The sequence below is a fragment of the Zeus faber genome (assembly GCF_960531495.2).
Source record: "Zeus faber genome assembly, chromosome: 22".
Classification (NCBI taxonomy): Eukaryota; Metazoa; Chordata; class Actinopteri; order Zeiformes; family Zeidae; genus Zeus; species Zeus faber.
Genome location: NC_137209.1, coordinates 24,540,803 through 24,552,497, shown reverse-complemented (window position 1 = coordinate 24,552,497; position 11,695 = coordinate 24,540,803). Strand labels below are relative to the sequence as shown.

Below are 11,695 nucleotides of genomic sequence, written 5' to 3'. Positions count from 1 at the left end.
TGACATGAGAGGTTTATTATTCAATTAAATTAAAGTTATTACAGGAAACAATTTGATTTAATAGATTATTGTCAAAACAAGAAATAGTTTATTATTCTATTAAATTAAAGTTATTACAGGAAACAATTTGTTTTAATAAATTATAGTTATTACAGGAAATAGTTTATTATTCTATTAAATTATAGTAATTACAGGAAATAGTTTATTATTCTTTTAAATTATAGTAATTACAGGAAATAGTTTTTTATTCTATTAAATTATAGTTATAACAGGAAATTGTTCATTATTCTATTAAATTAAAGTTATAACAGGAAATAGTTTATTATTCTATTAAATTATAGTTATAACAGGAAATAGTTTATTATTCTATTAAATTATAGTTATTACAGTAAATAATTTATTATTCTATTAAATTAAAGTTATTACAGGAAATAGTTTATTATTCTATTAAATTACAGAAATTAAAGGAAACAATTTGTTATAATATATTATAGTTATGACATGAAAGGTTTATTATTCATTTAAATTAAAGTTATTACAGGAAAAATTTTGATTTAATAGATTATAGTTATAACAATAAATAGTTTATTATTCTATTAAATTAAAGTTATTACAGGAAACAATTTGTTTTAATAAATTATAGTTATAACAGGAAATAGTTTATTATTCTATTAAATTACAGTTATAACAGGAAATAGTTTATTATTCTATTAAATTAAAGTAAATCCCGGAAACAGTTTATTATTCTATTAAATTAAAGTAAATCCAGGAAATAGTTTATTATTCTATTAAATTATAGTTATTACAGGGAATATTTTATTATTCTATTAAATTATAGTTATTACAGGAAATAGTTTATTATTCTATTAAATTATAGTTATTACAGGGAATAGTTTTTTATTCTATTAAATTATAGTTATTACAGGAAATCGTTTATTATTCTATTAAATTATAGTTATTACAGGGAATAGTTTATTATTCTTTTAAATTATAGTTATTACAGGGAATAGTTTATTATTATTTTAAATTATAGTTATTACAGGGAATAGTTTATTATTCTATTAAATTACAGTTATAACAGGAACTAGTTTATTATTCTATTAAATTAAAGTAAATCCAGGAAACAGTTTATTATTCTATTAAATTAAAGTAAATCCAGGAAATAGTTTATTATTCTATTAAATTATAGTTATTACAGGAAATAGTTTATTATTCTATTAAATTATAGTTATTACAGGGAATAGTTTATTATTCTATTAAATTATAGTTATAACAGGGAAGAGTTTATTATTCTATTAAATTATAGTTATTACAGGGAATAGTTTATTATTATTTTAAATTATAGTTATTACAGGGGATAGTTTATTATTCTATTAAATTATAGTTATAACAGGAAATAGTTTATTATTCTATTAAATTATAGTTATAACAGGGAATTGTTCATTATTCAATTAAATTAAAGTTATTACAGGAAATAGTTTATTATTCTATTAAATTATAGTTATTACAGGGGATAGTTTGTTATTCTATTAAATTACAGTTATAGCAGGAAATAGTTTATTATTCTATTAAATTATAGTTATAACAGGGGATAGTTTATTATTTTATTAAATTACAGAAATTACAGGAAACAATTTGTTATAATATATTATAGTTATGACTTGAAAGGTTTATTATTCAATTAAATTAAAGTTATTACAGGAAACAATTTGATTTAATAGATTATAGTGTTAACAATATATAGTTTATTATTCAATTAAATTAAAGTTATTACAGGAAACAATTTGTTTTAATAAATTATAGTTATTACAGGAAATAGTTTATTATTCTATTAAATTATAGTAATTACAGGAAATAGTTTATTATTCTATTAATTTATAGTTATAACAGGAAATTGTTCATTATTCTATTAAATTAAAGTTATAACAGGAAATAGTTTATTATTCTATTAAATTATAGTTATTACAGGAAATAGTTTATTATTCTATTAAATTATAGTTATTCCAGGAAATTGTTGTATTCAATGTAATTGAAGTTTTATAACTAGTATGACTTGAAGTTTTATAACTAGTATGACTCGTTTTATAACTAGTACAACTTGAAGTTTTATAACTAGTATGACGATTTTATATGTAGTACAACTAGTTGTTTAAAAGCTAGTGTGTCAATGTGTTGACATGTGCCCTCTTTGGCTGGTTGAACACCAGTCGTGCCGCCGCATTCTGTATCATCTGAAGTGGCTTCACCGCACAGGCCGGCAAGCCTGTTAAGAGAGCGTTGCAGTAGTCGAGACGGGACATCACCAAGGTTTGTACCAGCAGTTGAGTGGCATATTGGGTCAGGTACGGTCTGACTTTTCGGATGTTGAGTAGTGCGAAGCGGCAGGACCGGGAGACGGCGGCAACATGGTCCAAGAATGTCAGTTGGTCATCAATAATGACACCAAGATTCCTTGCAGCCTTGGTAGGAACAAGAGATAGAGAGTTGATTGTAATATCAATGTTGTGATAAATACCTTGTTTGGCCGGGAAGACCAGCAGTTCCGTTTTCGCCAGATTTAGTTGAAGATGATAATCCTTCATCCATGTGGATATGTCAGCGAGACAATCCGAGATCCGCGTCGAGACAGTGGGGTCGTCGGGCGGGAAGGACAGATAGAGTTGAGTATCATCCGCATAGCAGTGATATGAAAAGCCATGTGAGCGGATGATCGGGCCCAGTGAGGTGGTGTATATGGCAAAGAGGAGGGGTCCTAGCACCGAGCCTTGGGGCCCCCCTGTGGTGAGGTGGTGAGGCACAGACAGCTGGCCTCGCCATGTCACACTGAACGAGCGCCCAGTGAGGTAAGACTCGAACCAGGAAAGTGCACTGCCCGTTATGCCCATACTTGAGAGTATGGACAGGAGTATGCTGTGATTGACAGTGTCAAAAGCAGCTGATAAGTCTAGCAGAATGAGAACCGAGGATTTGGCAGCAGCTCTAACTTTAATTTGAAGCTCTTAAGCTCTTCAGCAGGGACCTCCCTCTCTGTCTTTAAGAAGCACTTGAAGACCCAGCTCTTCAGTGAGTACCTCCTGTCCTAACCTACAAGTACTCAGCACTACCTAGCAGTATTTATTGTTACACTAATGTTTCTGTCGCAATGTAGCTTGAATGTTATTCTCCCTTGTAAGTCGCTTTGGATAAAAGCGTCTGATAAATGACTAAATGTAATGTAATGTAATGTTATTACAGGAATTTGTTTATTCATATGGAGAATAGTTCCCTATTTCTACTAGTTTGACTGTTTTTCTCAGTGGTAGCTCTTAAACTCGACACACTAGCTATTAAACAACTAGTTGTACTCCATATAAACTCGTCATACTAGTTATAAAACTTCAAGTTGTACTAGTTATAAAACGAGTCATACTAGTTATAAAAGTTCAAGTCATACTAGTTATAAAATTAGTCATAAAGTTATAAAACGAGTCATACTAGTTATACAAGTATACATACTAGTTATAAAACGAGTCATACCAGTTATACAACAAGACATACTAGTTATAAAACGTGTCTTACTATTTTTACAACTAGACATACTAGTTATACAGCGAGACATACCAGTTGTACATCTAAGCATAATTGTTATAAAACTAGTCATACTAGTTATAATGCTAGACACACTAGTAATAAAACTAGCCATACTAGTTATGAAACTAGTCATACTAGTTATAATGCTAGACATACTAGTAACAAAACTAGCCATACTAGTTATAAGACTAGTCAAACTAGTTATAAAACGACTAGTTGTTGTCGTAATAAAATTAGGCATACTAGCTATGAGACTTGTCATACTAGTTATAAAACGACCAGTTGTAGTCGTAATAAAACGAGACATACTAGTTATGAGACTAGTCATACTAGTTGTAGTAGTTATTAAACTAGACATACTAGTTAGAAAATGAATCATACAAGTTATAAAACTAGACACACCAGTTATAAAATTATTAATACTAGTTATACAACTAGACATAATAGTTAGAAAACTCGTCATACTCGTAATAAAACGAATCACATTACTTATACACATAGACATAGTAGTTATAAACCCAGACACACAAGTTATGCAACTAGTCGTACTAGTTATACAACTAGACATACTAGTTATAAAACTAGTCATACTAGTAATAAAACGAATCATATTAGTTATACGACTAGACATACAAGTTATGCAACTAGTCATACTAGTTATAAAACTCGACATATTAGTTATAAACCCAGACATACTCGTTATACAACTAGACATACTAGTTATTATGCTAGACATACTAGTAATACAACAAGCCATACTAGTTATGAGACTCATCATACTAGTTATAAAACGACTAGCCATACTAGTTATAATGCTCGACTTAGTAGGAATAAAACTAGCAATACTAGTTATGAGACTAGTCATACTAGTTGTAAAACGACTAGTTGTGGTAGTTATAAATCTAGACATACTAGTTATAAAAGGAATCTCACTAGTTCTAAAACTAGTCATACTGGTTTTAAAATGAATCATACGCGTTATACAACAAATCACACTCGTTATACAACTAGTCATACTAGTTCAAAGTCTTGTCGGTGTACTGGTGTATTCAGTTCGCAGTGTGTAACCAGCAGGTCACCTCTTCAGACCCTGGTCCCTGAGGGTCATTGTGTCTTCACAGTAGTAATAAAATACCCTCCATCTGCAGTGGATGTGGTGCTGGACCCGGACTCCGCCCACCCCAACATCGTGCTGTCAGGCGATGGGAAACAGGCGGCGCGGGGCGACCTGCTGCACGTCCTGCCAGACCTGCCCCAGCGCTTCGACCCGACCATCTGCGTCCTGGCCACCGGCAGCTTCCTGTCCGGGAGGTTCTACTTCCAGGTCGGTCTACTTCCTCACTTCCCGTTCCTCCACCCCACTTCCTATTACCCCACCTCACTTCCTGTTCCTCCTCCTCACTTCCTGTTCTTCCACCCTACTTCCTGTTTCTCAACCTCGCTTCCTCTTTCCACACCTCATGATACAAGGAGAACATGTTTTTTGAATGAGATTTCGTTTATATTTTTAAGTCTTAATCCTTTGCCCGATTGGACGGGCTGCACCTGACACCTGTCACCCGTGACCCAGGTTGCCGTGGGGACCAAGACCTTCTGGGACCTTGGCGTGGTCCAGGAGTCGGTCCACAGGAAGGGGAGGATCACCTGCACGCCAGAGAACGGCTACTGGACCGTGAGGCTGCGGGGCGGCCACGAGTACCGGGCCCTGGACTCGCCTTCGGTCCTGCTGGCCCTGGAGCGCCGGCCCCGCACCGTGGGCGTCTACGTGGACTACGAGGCCGGGACGGTGTCCTTCCTGGACGTGGACGCCCTGTCCCACCTCTACACCTTCCGGGGAGGCTGCTTCACCCAGAGGCTCCTCCCCTTCCTCAGCCCCGGCATCAGCGATGGGGGACGCAACTCCGCCCCACTGGTTCTCACGGTCCCCCAGGAGCCACCGGTTCCCCAGGAGCCACCGGTTCCCCGGGAGATACTAGGCCCCCACGAGATACCAGTCCCCCAGGATATACTGGGACCCCAGGATCCACGGGTCCACGAGGAGCCATCGGTCCCCTAGGATCCACCGGTCCGTCAGGGGGTGCCAGGAGGCGGGGCTAGAGTTCCAGACCAGGAAATACTAAAACTGATGATTGATTGAAATTAAAATTAAATTGCAGATTATTGTGACAGATTTCCTGCTTGCATTTTCTGTCTCATAATAATAATAATAATAATAATAATAATAATATAGTCAGTATTGTTGTTGTTGTTGTTGTTGTTGTTGTTGTTTATTATTAATATTAGCATTATCAGTAATAATAATAATAATAATTATAATAATTATAATAAAGTGAGTATTATTTTTGTTGTTGTTCTTTATTATTAGTATTAGTATAGGTTTTAACATTATTATCATTATTATAATTATTATTAATAATAATAATAATAATAATAATAATTATGATTATTATAATAATCATAATTATAATAAACAGAGAAAGTAAATTTCTTTTTTTGTCATGTACATAATCATAACAGTATTTAATTAATGAAGTAAAACTGTTTTCTCATCCAGGAAACCAAGCACATTATAACAATTATAAAAAAAAATATATATATATGTATTATTAATAATAATAGTAATAATAACAATAATTATAACAATAATAATAATAATAATTATTATTATTATTAATAATAATAATAATAATAACAATAACAATAACAATAACAATAACAATAACAATAATAATAAAACATATTATTATTAATAATAATAATAATAATAATAATAATAATAATAATAATGATCATTATTATTAATAATAATAATAATAATAATAATAATAATAATAATAATAATAATGATCATTATTATTATTAATAATAATAATAATAATAATAAGTATAATAATAATAATGATCATTATTATTATTATTAATAATAATAATAATAGTAATAATAATAAGTATAATAATAATAATGATCATTATTATTATTATTAATAATAATAATAATAATAATAATAATAATAATAATAATAATAATAAGTATAATAATAATAATGATCATTATTATTATTATTAATAATAATAATAATAATAATAATAATAATAATATTAATAATAATGATCATTATTATTATTATTATTATTATTATTATTATTAATAATAATAATAATAATAATAATAATAATCTATCGGTCTGGGTCGGGGTGGTTCGGTAGTGACCTCACGAGGCTTCGCGCCGCGTCTCACCGTCTTCTCGCGATACTTGAGCTTCGCTCGCACGCAGCCGGTATCTTCTTTCCAAGATGGCGGCCTCCACGGACAGCAGCGGCTCCGCGGCAGCGACCAAGAAGAACCACCTGGGGATCCCCGAGGCGGTGTTCGTGGTGGGTGAGCCGGCACCGGAGCTTAACCCGGGGTTAAAACATTACTGCATCATCACCGGGGCTGGGCTGGGCCGTGCCCCCGGGCCAACGCTCACAGGCTCATGCTACGCTCCATGCTTGGGAGGAGCTGAGTTATTTCAGTCAGTTATTGTAATTTCAGCTTCTCTTAAAACCTCTTGAATTCAGTCAGATTTACAGATATCATTGAATAGTCCTGGGTCCTCGTTCTGCAATATGAATAAATACTTAAACATGAATATCTGACATTTCCTAACATTTACCTTAAAAAGGTCTTTAAAGGGTTAAATTATCCGACACCCTGGAGTCAGTTCAATCCAGTGGCTCCAGTTCCATCCAACTGAGGAAACACTGACATGATGATGATGATGATGAAGGAAGGATGGATGGAAGATAGATGTGGACAGAGATGGGTGGATGATCGATGGTGTATCTGTCTATCCATTGAATGATAAACAACAAATACAACCCGATTAAAATTATGAAATAAACCAAATCAACAGTAATGCAGAAAGATGAAGCTCAAGGGTGATAAACACCAAATATAACCTGTGAGAAAAATAGGAAAGTAAAGGTGAAACGGAGAGCAGGAAGCAGGATGTGGACGCCCGTTGACGCCCGTTGACGTGCGTTGACGTGTGTTGACGTGTGTTGACATGCGTTGAGGTGTTGACATATGTTGACGTATTGATGTGCGTTGAGGCGTTGACGTGCGTTGAGGTGTTGATGTGAGTTGAGGTGTTGATATGCATTGAGGTGTTGACGTGTGTTGACATGCGTTGAGGTGTTGACATATGTTGACGTATTGATGTGCGTTGAGGCGTTGATGTGAGTTGAGGTGTTGATATGCATTGAGGTGTTGATGTGTGTTGTCCCGTTGATGTGCGCTGACTTGCGTTGACGTGCCTTCACGTGTTGACCTGCGTTGACGTGCGTTGACGTGTGTTGACATGTGTTGAGGTGTTCACATGTGTGTTTGGGTCTTGACGTGCATTGAGGTGTTGATGTGCGTTGAGGTGTTGACATGTGTTGACGTGCGTTGAGGTGTTGACGTGTGTTGACGTGCGTTGACGTGTTGAGTTGTGTTGGCGTGCGTTGAAGTGTTGACGTGCATTGATGTGCGTTGGTGCGTTGACGTGCGTTGGTGGGTTGGTGCATTGACGTGCGTTGAGGTGTTGACGTGCGTTGACGTGTGTTGACATGTGTTGACATGCGTTGACGTGTGTTGACATGTGTTGACATGCGTTGACGTGTGTTGACGTGCGTTGATGTGTATGGACGTGCGCTGACGTGAGTTGATGTGTTGACGTAGGTCGACGTGCGTTGACATGCATTGGCGTGTTGACGTGCGTTGAAGTGTGTTGACGTGTTGACTTGCGTCGATGTGCGTCGATGTGTTGACGTGCTTTGACCTGTGTTGACGTGCGTAGAAGTGTGTTGACATGCTTTGAGGTGTTGACGTGTGTTGACGTGCGTTGGTGTGTTGACGTGCATTGACATGTTGAAGTGCACTGAGGTGTTGACGTGCATTGACATGCGTTGGTGTGTTGATGTGCATTGCGGTGTTGTCGTGCATTGACGTGTTACGTGTGTTGATGTGCTTTGCCATGTGTTGACGTGTGTGGACGTGTGTTGACGTGTGTTGCGGTGTTGATGTGGGTTGCCGTGCGTTGACGTGCGTTGACGTGCGTTGACGTGTGTTGACATGCATTGACATGTTGAAGTGCACTGAGGTGTTGACGTGCGTTGACATGTGTTGGTGTGTTGACGTGCATTGCGGTGTTGCGTGCGTTGACGTGTTACGTGTGTTGCCATGTGTTGACGTGTGTGGACGTGCGTTGATGTGCGTTGATGTGTTGACGTGTGTTGATGTGCGTTGACATTTTGAAGTGCGCCTACGCGTTGATGTGTTGACGTGTTGACGTGCCCTGTGTGCCGCTGCAGGAGGACGTGGACTCCTACATGAAGCTTCCTGGGAACGAGGCGGCCGACGGCGTCCTGAGGAAGCAGGACGAGGAGCACCAGAAGTACAAGTACATGGAGCTCAACTTGGCCCAGAAGAAGCTCCGGTAACGTCAGAGCAGTGGTGCCAGCCTTTGTATCAACTATGTCATGGGAATATGAAATCAAAACATAGGTACAGAATGGAAATCAGAGCAAGACAGACACAAAAGCACAAATCCAGAGAAGCGTGGGTGTGGGGTTGTACTGGGTTGTACTGTTCAATCCCAAGTATTGATCAGATTGAACCTGTTGCTTTTGATCATGGCTCCTCTTCTTCAGGATGAAAGCTGAGCAGCATTTCAGAAATTTTTTTTTGCGAAATCACGATTAATCAAACTTTGTGCGATTAGTCATTTAAATCGCTTTATTCTACTGTCTTATTGTTTATTCTATTATTTTTGCCTATTTTTTATGTGAGCTGCTATGACACTACAATTTCCCTCCGAGGACGAATTGAGTGTCCGTCTGGAACCTGTCTGTCTGTCTAATACAGTACCATACTCCTTAATTCCTTCTGGACCCATGGGACGTCTTTGATTGTGGAATCTGAAATAATAAACGTCTCACGTACTACAGTGTTGCTTTGGGAAACATTCTGCTTTCTAATATTTTTATTGTATTTGATAATTTCTTCTCATTTTGAAAAGTTTTTATTTTTAATGCCTATTGTCTGCAGCGAAGTGCACCAGGTCTCACCGCAACAAGTTCCTCCGATATGAGAATGTGATTATGAACCGACGGTGATTGTTGTTCCTGTTTGTTCCAGGTTGAAAAGTCAGATTCCACAGATCAAACAGACGCTGGAGATGCTGCGCTACATGCAGAAGAAGAAGGTGCAGCCCCCAAAACACCCAGTAGTCGTCAAACTGTTGGCTTTGTTTCAATGTGTGTTTGTGATGTTTTTTCGGGGTGAACAGATGTTCGTTCCTCCCCCAGGACGCCACGGAGCCCCTGCAGACCCACTTCCTGTTGGCCGACAATGTGTACTGCAAGGCCTCTGTGCCCCCCACGGACAAAGTGTGTCTGTGGCTCGGGGTCAGTTTATAGTTAATATCAACCCTTGTATACTAATACTGATATATCACTTGTATAATAATATTCTAATACATAATAATAATAATAATTATTATTATTATTATTATTATTGTTATTATTGTTTATTATTATGTGGATGATGATAAATTCATACTTACATAATAAATACTTAATAATAATAAACATGCTTATTCAATAATATACATAGTTACATAATATATGTATATAATATACAATACTAATAATATCCTTATATAAAAATGTCCTAATATTTAAATAATAATATACAAATCCTTATACAATATTTTTTTAATACTTATATAATATACTTAGAATTCATAACTATATTTGAATATAATAATAATATATATATATATATATATATATATATATATATATATATATATATATATATATATATATATATATATATATATATACATGCTTATATGATAATATGGTTTTACTGATATTCTAATACTTCTTTTTTAAGTAATTATATGGCAAAGGTCACCAAAATGTCATGACTATGGTATTCCTGTTTTATATATTAGTATTTGTATATTAGTATGCAATATTAATCATTTATCTATGCAGGCCAACGTGATGCTGGAGTACGACATCGATGACGCCCAGGCTCTGCTGGAGAAGAACCTGAGCACGGCCACCCGGAACCTGGACTCTCTGGAGGACGACCTGGACTTCCTGAGGGACCAGTTCACAACCACTGAAGTCAGTATCCTTCCACCACCAGAAGCCAGAGAATATGATATTATTAATGATTGTTATCAAAATGCTCATTGAATATATCAAATTATACATCAATTATGATCAAAACTCTCATTAAATTTATAAATAATAAATCAATTATGATCAAAACTTGAATTTAATATATAAATAATGAATCGGTTATGATCAAAACTAGAATTGAATATATCAAATAACCTTTGAATAAGTATAAAGTTGTGTTATCATTATTATTATGATTATTATTATTGTTTGCTGAGCCTGTGCCAGACATGGCCAGGGTTTACAACTGGGACGTGAAGAGACGCAGCAAAGACAACGTCCTGAAGACAGCCGACAAGTCCTAGTGCTGCTGCTCCTCCTCCTCTTCCTCCTCTTCACTGTGTTTTTGGTTAATTTGTTACTTATTAAAGTGTTTTTCTTCAAACTCAATAAAAACTCTGGGAGGGAGTTGTTTGTTTTTTCATTCATTTCTTATTTTTGATGTTTGTAACAACACAAATAATAAACAATAAACAAATGAAACACAATAGGGAATGTCTGGATGCATTACCTAACAAGCTGTTACTGTGATGGGCCTGGCAGGAAGGAGAAAGGGACCTGACAGGAAGTAGACAGGGCCTGGCAGGAAGGAGAAAGGGACCTGACAGGAAGGAGAAAGGGACCTGACAGGAAGTAGACAGGGCCTGGCAGGAAGGAGAAAGGGCCTGACAGGAAGTAGACAGGGGCCTGACGGGAAGTAGACAGGGGCCTGACGGGAAGTAGACAGGGGCCTGACGGGAAGTAGACAGGGGCCTGACGGGAAGTAGACAGGGGCCTGACGGGAAGGAGAAAGGGAACTGACGGGAAGGAGACAGGGAACTGACGGGAAGGAGAAAGGGACCTGACGGGAAGTAGAAAGGGGCCTGACGGGAAGGAGAAAGGGGCCTGACGGGAAGGAGAAAGG

The 11,695-nt window shown here is 36.3% G+C and overlaps 2 protein-coding genes across 2 annotated transcripts in view; both read left to right on the top strand.

The window, feature by feature from the left end:
- Positions 1 to 5,626, top strand: part of LOC307247465 (E3 ubiquitin-protein ligase TRIM68-like) — a gene marked incomplete at both ends in the record, with an annotated part of 10,946 nt that extends 5,320 nt beyond the window's left edge. The window contains 2 exons of the mRNA XM_080023617.1: positions 4,692 to 4,894; positions 5,141 to 5,626. Coding sequence (XP_079879743.1) covers positions 4,692 to 4,894; positions 5,141 to 5,626 — 689 coding nt within the window. The remainder of the gene's footprint in view (positions 1 to 4,691; positions 4,895 to 5,140) is intronic.
- Positions 5,627 to 6,851: 1,225 nt separating this feature from the next.
- vbp1 (von Hippel-Lindau binding protein 1) lies at positions 6,852 to 11,199 on the top strand. The gene is made up of 6 exons (XM_080022929.1): positions 6,852 to 6,945; positions 8,908 to 9,032; positions 9,734 to 9,800; positions 9,904 to 10,002; positions 10,600 to 10,738; positions 11,020 to 11,199. Exons 1-6 carry the CDS (start codon positions 6,865 to 6,867, stop codon positions 11,094 to 11,096), a joined length of 588 nt encoding a protein of 195 aa, XP_079879055.1. The 5' UTR covers positions 6,852 to 6,864; the 3' UTR covers positions 11,097 to 11,199.
- The last annotated feature ends 496 nt before the right edge of the window (positions 11,200 to 11,695 follow it).